At 33.5% G+C, this 7,173-nt stretch overlaps 1 protein-coding gene across 2 annotated transcripts; it reads right to left on the bottom strand.

Moving 5' to 3' along the window:
• Window positions 1-3,337: 3,337 nt before the first annotated feature.
• Window positions 3,338-7,173, bottom strand: LOC130806200 (putative disease resistance protein RGA3). 2 transcript variants are annotated; one of them, XM_057671195.1, is made up of 2 exons: window positions 6,678-6,812; window positions 3,338-6,549 (listed from the first exon to the last, which is right to left on the bottom strand). In XM_057671195.1, the coding sequence occupies exon 2, from the start codon at window positions 6,426-6,428 to the stop codon at window positions 3,954-3,956; it is 2,475 nt and encodes an 824-aa protein (XP_057527178.1). In that variant the 5' UTR covers window positions 6,429-6,549; window positions 6,678-6,812; the 3' UTR covers window positions 3,338-3,953. The 2 variants fall into 2 exon arrangements, with proteins under 2 accessions (XP_057527178.1, XP_057527176.1); XM_057671193.1 differs by having other exon boundaries at window positions 3,338-7,173.

The raw sequence follows: 7,173 nt of genomic DNA, 5'->3' as shown, positions 1-7,173 counted from the left end.
AAATAAAGTTTATCGACTTAAGAAAGCATTATACGGGTTGAAGCAAGCACCAAGAACTTGGTACACGCGAATTAATTCAGTTTTTGCAAAACTAGGTTTTGAAAAATGTCCCTATGAGCATACTCTTTATGCGAAAAAGAATAACAATAAGATTCTTATTGTTTGTCTATATATGGATGATCTAATTTACACTGGAAGCGATTCTCAAATGATTGAAGAGTTTAAGAAGCAGATGAAGCATGAATTTGACATGACAGATATTGGAAAGATGAACTATTATCTCCGTATTGAAGTTGATCAAACTAAAGATGGTATATTTGTTTCACAAAGAAAATATGTTAAAGATGTTTTGAAAAGATTTAAAATGGATCAATCAAAACCAATGAATACACCCATAGAAGTGGGAGTAAACCTGAGAAAGAATGATGGACGAAGTGAAAAAGTTGATAGCGCCTACTACAAGCAGATAGTTGGAAGTTTGATGTATCTTACTACAACAAGACCAGATATCATGTATGCGGTTAGTCTTATCAGCAGATATATGGATAACCCAACACATGATCACTTGCAAACTGCGAAGCGTATACTACGCTATTTGAATGGCACTAGAGATTAAGGAATATTTTATGGAAGACAAAAATCATATCTTGTTGGTTTTACGGATAGTGATTATGCCGGGGATATTGATAACAGAAAAAGTGCTTCCCGATACGCCTTTTTCTTGGGAAATGGAGTAGTATCATGTTCCTCAAAGAAACAACCAATTGTGACCTTATCATCAACGGAAGCTGAGTATGTTGCTGCAACATCTTGTGCATGTCAAGGTATTTGGCTTCATAATATAGTAATATACTCAAAATACTTGAATGCACGCAAAATGGTCCAACAAGAATCTACTGTGATAATAGATCCGCCATAACACTTTCAAAGAATGCAGTCTATCATGGAAGAACGAAACATATAGATGTGAGATACCATTTCTTCATGATTTGGTCAAAGATAAAGTGATAGATATAATCTTCTGCAAGAGCTCTCAACAACAAGCAGACATATTTACAAAACCATTAAGAAATGAAATGCTTAAAATGTTACGAGATAGTCTAGGTCTTTGCACCTACAATAGCATGGTTTAAGGGGATGTGTTAAAATTAGTAAATCATCAGCTCCACAAGTTATTATTAAATGTTCCTATTATGCAGCATTATTGAAAGAAGAAGAGATTTTATAGGATGATACAGTTATATTTAGGATGCCTCACTATATATATATATATATATATATATATATATATATATGTATATATATATATATATATGTATATGTATATATATATATATATATATGTATATGTATATAAATATATATATGTATATGTATATATATATGTATATGTATATGTATATATATATATATGTATATATGTATATATATATATATATATATATATATATGTATATATATATATATATATATATATATGTATATATATATATATATATATATATATATGTGTATATATATATATATATGTGTATATATATATATATATGTGTATATATATATATATATGTGTATATATATATATATGTGTATATATATATATATATGTGTATATATATATATATATGTGTATATATATATATATATGTGTATATATATATATATATATGTGTATATATATATATATATATATATATATGTATGTATATATATATATATATATATATATATATATATATATATATACATATATATGTATATATATATATATATATATCAAAGGTTTTATAGAAAAAGAAGAGTGTAATGTAATAGATATTTACATACATTGTAATAATAAAAGAGCTGCAGCAACAACTATATTGAATAAACTTCATATTTATTTTTATATAAAGGATTCTTCTCCTTTATTTCTTTCATGCCTCAAAATGTAAGGTTGATTCCATTTTCATAATCTTGTAAATAAATATTATCCATTTAGAAAGATAATAATAATAGATTTTATGTCTATCTTTTGAGAATTTGTTATCTATTTATTTTCTATAGCTCTATTTTTTTTAGTCTATTTCATCAAATTTGCTTCATTTTGATTTCTAGTTATAACTTAAACCTTTTCTTTTCAATTCCTATCTACATATTTAAGTTACATTTTTATAATATATTTTCTACATTTCTCTCACAATCCTATAAAATATATTTTTGTGTTATTTTTCTTGATTTTCAATCAACTATAAGGCAAATTTGGTGAAACAATGAGTATATCTTTTAGCGTTTGTTAAGTCAAGGTTGTAGTATATAGAAAATTTGAAAAACATAAGTGAAAAAATAAAAAAAAATATCAAAATAAACTAAGAATCAAACTTATTCCAAAAGTAAGCGTAAATTCCCAAACCTGAGGTTTGGGGCTGTTCGCAGTTAGTAACTGCGAACAGGTCAAAAAAGACAAAATAGTTGTTCGCACTTACTAACTGCGAACAGCTATTTGACCTAAAAAAAAATTAATTTTTTTTTTGCTGTTCGCAGTTAGTAAGTGCGAACAGCTATTTTGTCTGTTTTGACCTGTGCGCAGTTACTAACTGCGAACAGCCCCAAACCTCAGGTGTGAGAATTTCACGCTTACTTTTGGAATAAGTTTGATTCTTAGTTTATTTAATTAATTTTTTTTAGCCTACAGATTTCAATTGTTCTAGTATATATACATGTGTAGTATTTCCTCTATTTCTTTTAATGATTATAAACTATCCATCCAATACACTATTTAACATTAAATATTTTTTAATGTGCATGATAAAAAATTATAAAAAGTTGATATAATGAAAATATATATTAAACAAATCAAATAATTTATCACTTAACTATATTTTTTTCTTTACATATTCCGAATAAATTGAAAAATAAAATCAATAATTGATAATAAGTGTTTACTATTTGAAGTGTTCCCCCTAGTCCTGAGTCTCTCCTAATTTGACTTTGCTCTTTCAGACTTGAGTGCCTTTAACAAGCAGCATTAGGAAGCATCTATATCTGCACATTGCCTTAAAGAATTAAACATGATTTATCCAAATGCCATAATTCTTATCTACTCAAATTTTCTTGTCATATGATAAACATCATTTTTTTAGAATTTGGTTCCGATGTCCTAAGGTGTGCTTGGCAAAATAGCTTATCGGACAATTTTAATTTATTTTGATACAATTAGAGGGTTTGGTGGTCAAACCATCCAATGTTAATTTTTGATAAATTAGTTGGTTGAAGTAGCGTTTTGTCATGAATAAGCTCTTTTTGAACAAGTTGCTCATAGTATTGGGCTCAAAATCAGTTGTAGATCCAAAATCAGTTGGTCAAACTAGTTAATAAAATCATTCACTATAATCAGCTATCAGCCGTTTGCCAAACACCAAAGTGAATACATATAGGGAGTGTTACAATTACATCCGTGGGCTTTGTTCAATGATTTTTCAGAGATCAATGCATTTGACATTGGGAACGTTCTAAAAACCGCATGACAACAATAGAACTTGACATAAACAAAATTATCAAAATCGGTACTTAGTTCATTAAGTTTCTGTTTTCTGGTCAATCAGCTAGGACCAAACAACAAAAGCTTGGAGAACATCAAATTGAAAAAAATACGCCAAAGTGAACATTGGTTGAGGTGGAATGTTCATGGGACAATTGAGCATAAATGATGGGTTAAATTTGCTATGCATAGAGACGCAAGCGACAGAGTGCATTGCGCAGAAGCGAATGGTTCAAAAATATGCAGGGGAAGGCTGATCGGACGAGCCACAAAGATGCTCGAAGGAGCCAAATATGCTGCAGCTCACAGGAGGTTTATATCTTCAACTCAATCGCTTTTAGCTCATCGCTTCCACTCCTTAGCATTATTCATAATAATTGTAATAGAAATAATGAAGTTTTAATGAATTAAAAGAAAAGCTGGGATGCACTCCTTAAACGAAATACAAACCGGGGATGTGTTGAATAACGGGCCAATCTTCACCATCTGGTTGCTGATATCTTTGCTCTAAATCCGGACATTCTTCAATCCATAGTTGTTGCAAGGAAGTAAGGCTTTGGAATGATTGAGGAAATGATACCAACTTTGGACATTTTTTAATTGTAAGAACGCGAAGTTCGGAAAGATTTCCAATCTGCTCTGGCAATGCTGTCAAATTCTCAAGGTTGTGGATCTTAAGGCTCTCAAGTGCGGTTAGGCAAGAAACACTGTCGTATACAACTGAAGGTTCTGCATCACGAAGATTATGTGAATTCAGAAGGAATTTCAGCAGCTTCCCGTTGATTTCATCAACCTCCAACGCCTCCAGTCTTGGGGCTCGAGGCATGGACAGCAATTTCGGACATGCCTTTATAACTAAGCGAGAAAGACGAGGGAAATATTTGTTCTCATGCCCATTATCCACTCTAAACCAATCCTTGAGTTCTTTCATATAGCTTATTTGCAAGGACTCCAAAGCCGGGAAAAAATCAGTAAAACCTGCACCGTCTTCTGTGTACTCCAGAACATCCAAAAATTGAAGATCGAGATACTTAAGATGAGGTAGCCGACTGAAGAATGGGAGAACTCGACAATTGCCACAATCTTGAATGTTAACCTGAACAAGTTTATTCATTTCAATTACCGTCCATAGTGGAAATTTCTCTCCTGAAAAATCTGAAACAGCTAAATATCTAAGGTTTTGAGGTAAATGTAAGGCACCCAACAAATCGTCAAAATCAGCAGGAAAAACTTCATCTCGAAAATTAAAATGTAATGAAAGACGAGTCAATTGCTTATTATCCTTTAACGACACCTTCCTTGTTGCGGACGTTGCATCACTATGCCATCTCAAGAATCGAATGGCCAATTCTCCTCTAAGATGCAAGCCGGGCAGATGAGCTATTCCAGTAGTGTTACCCACCACGAACAAATTCAACTCGCAAAGAGACTTCATTAACTCGAAGCCTAGAGGCATATCCTCAATCGGACATTCCTTCATCCTCAAGTGTCTGAGTTTTTCCAATGTAGTAAAACCTCTTGGTAACTCTTGAAGACTTCCGCATTCATCAAGGTTTAGTGTTTGGAGATTCACTAACCTTGTTAAGGCGTCCGGAAGGGATTTGAAGCGGTTTCCTGCAAGATTAAGGTATCTTAGGTGTTTTAATTCCTCGATAAAATCAGGGACGCAGTGTATCTCCATATTTTTCAAGTCCAAGGAACGTAAGCTATAAAATCCCAAGTTTTTCCAGTCAAAATGATGTACTCCTACATCTTGCACTGTAAATAGCAGTGATCGCAATTTGCTCGCAGCAAGCAAAGATGGAAAGACTTTCTGAAGTTCTTTCCATGACTCTTCACTGGTCGAGCTAATTGATGCATGCATAATCTCATCCGTAAACTGAAGTTCAGTCCGATCAATTAAAATGCTCTCGTCATTGGATACATGTTGAGCCAATTGATGCACTAAATCGTGCATTTTGCAGTAGATGTTGTCATTCAGTGAGTCATCCTCCTCGGCATCCTGAAAAAGGTTCTTCCTTAATAACTCGAGAAAATACTGATGCCCAACTTCCTCATGAATACAAGATTCATTCAGCGGAATTTGATCAAGATAACCTTGAGCCATCCATAAATGAACTAATTCATCCTTGCTAAACTTGTAATCTTCCGGGAACAAGGAACAATAAGCAAAACATTGCTTTAGAGCGGGGGGTAAGTAATCATAGCTTAACTTCAACTCCGGCATGATGCTATTGCTATGTGCCGAATTCGCCTTAGAAATTTGAGCATCTCGAAAAAGTTGCCACTCCTTTTCACTCTTCTTAGAGTAAAGGGTGGTTCCACAAACCCGAATAGCAAGAGGAACATTTCCACATTTTTTCACAATATCTCTCCCGATACTACTCAAACGAGGATCACTCTCTTCTTGCCCTGGTCTACACGCTAAACTTTTGAAAAGCATCCAAGCCTCCTCGTCTTCCAAAAGTCCTAATCTATACGCTTTCGAATTGTCACCAACGACTTCAGCTACCACATCAGAGCGCGTTGTCAAAAGAATCTTGCTTCCGCTTGCACCGCATTGTAGCAAACTCATCAAACAAAGCCAATGATCGCGACTTTCATCCCATACATCATCCAAAACAAGCAAATATCTCTTCTTTTCAATCGACTCCACAATTCCCGATTTTAACTTTTGCAAAGGCAATTTATGATAACCCTTACCGGTAAATGAATTGAAAATCTTTCCAACAATTTCTTTATGGTTATTAAACTCAGGCACACAAGCCCATTTAGTAAGATCAAAATGTTCCTTAATCTTATCATCATTAAAAATCAATTGAGCAAGAGTAGTTTTCCCAATACCCCCAAACCCTACAATTGCAATAACAGAAACACAACCCATTACCGAATCAGACGCAATCAACATCTCAATAATCTTGTTCTTATCATCAATCCTACCCACAAACTCATGACCCAGAAAAAAAGAGGCAGTTTCCCTATTCTTCAACAAATGAGCAACAGGAAGTTCAAATTCATCAACAACAACCCTAATATTCAAATTCAAACCATCCATATCAGACTTAATACCACAAATTTCTTTTCTAATAGACTTAATTCTTTTAGCCAATTCAATTCTAGAATAAAAAGGGCCTGATTTCGAGAAAAAGAGGCTTACTCTATCGAAGATACTCAGTTGTTTATGCTGATTACGCTTGTCGACAGTAAGAACCCCATCAACTAAATCATCCGCTCTGTAAAGGGCATGTCTGAGTCTAACTAACCATCTCTTGATCATATCACCGTCGTTATCTTCTTGGCGTCTCTCGGCATCGTTAAGTCGAGCTTTAATCATTTTAATGGTGTCTTCAAGCTTCTTTAACTCGTATCTTGCTTCCCACCAAGAGGAAGCTTCATGATAAGCTAATCTTGCTAACAATTCTAAGGCTTTTGCAGCTGTATTTGACACTACTCCTCCTGCTATTCCGTCGCCTATACCTGCCATTTTCCAGTTCTTTCTTGTAGATTTGAAACCTCACAATGGGATTTTGATTTTGTTTTGGTTTGGTTTGGTTGGTGTATAGAATCCTAATGAATAGAGTTGGAAAATGTTGACTTGTCATTAGTGTTGCGTCAACTGTCGGAGGTTGGGCTCTGTTATTGTCTACTGTCCT

Source organism: Amaranthus tricolor, chromosome 2, assembly GCF_026212465.1.
Source record: "Amaranthus tricolor cultivar Red isolate AtriRed21 chromosome 2, ASM2621246v1, whole genome shotgun sequence".
Classification (NCBI taxonomy): Eukaryota; Viridiplantae; Streptophyta; class Magnoliopsida; order Caryophyllales; family Amaranthaceae; genus Amaranthus; species Amaranthus tricolor.
Note: the sequence above shows the minus strand (reverse complement) of the source record. Positions and strands in the feature narration are given on the sequence as shown.

Coding starts and splice junctions, on each gene's coding strand:
- LOC130806200 (XM_057671193.1), bottom strand. CDS start 7,004: ATGGCAGGTATAGGCGACGGAATAGCAGGAGGAGTAGTGTCAAATACA.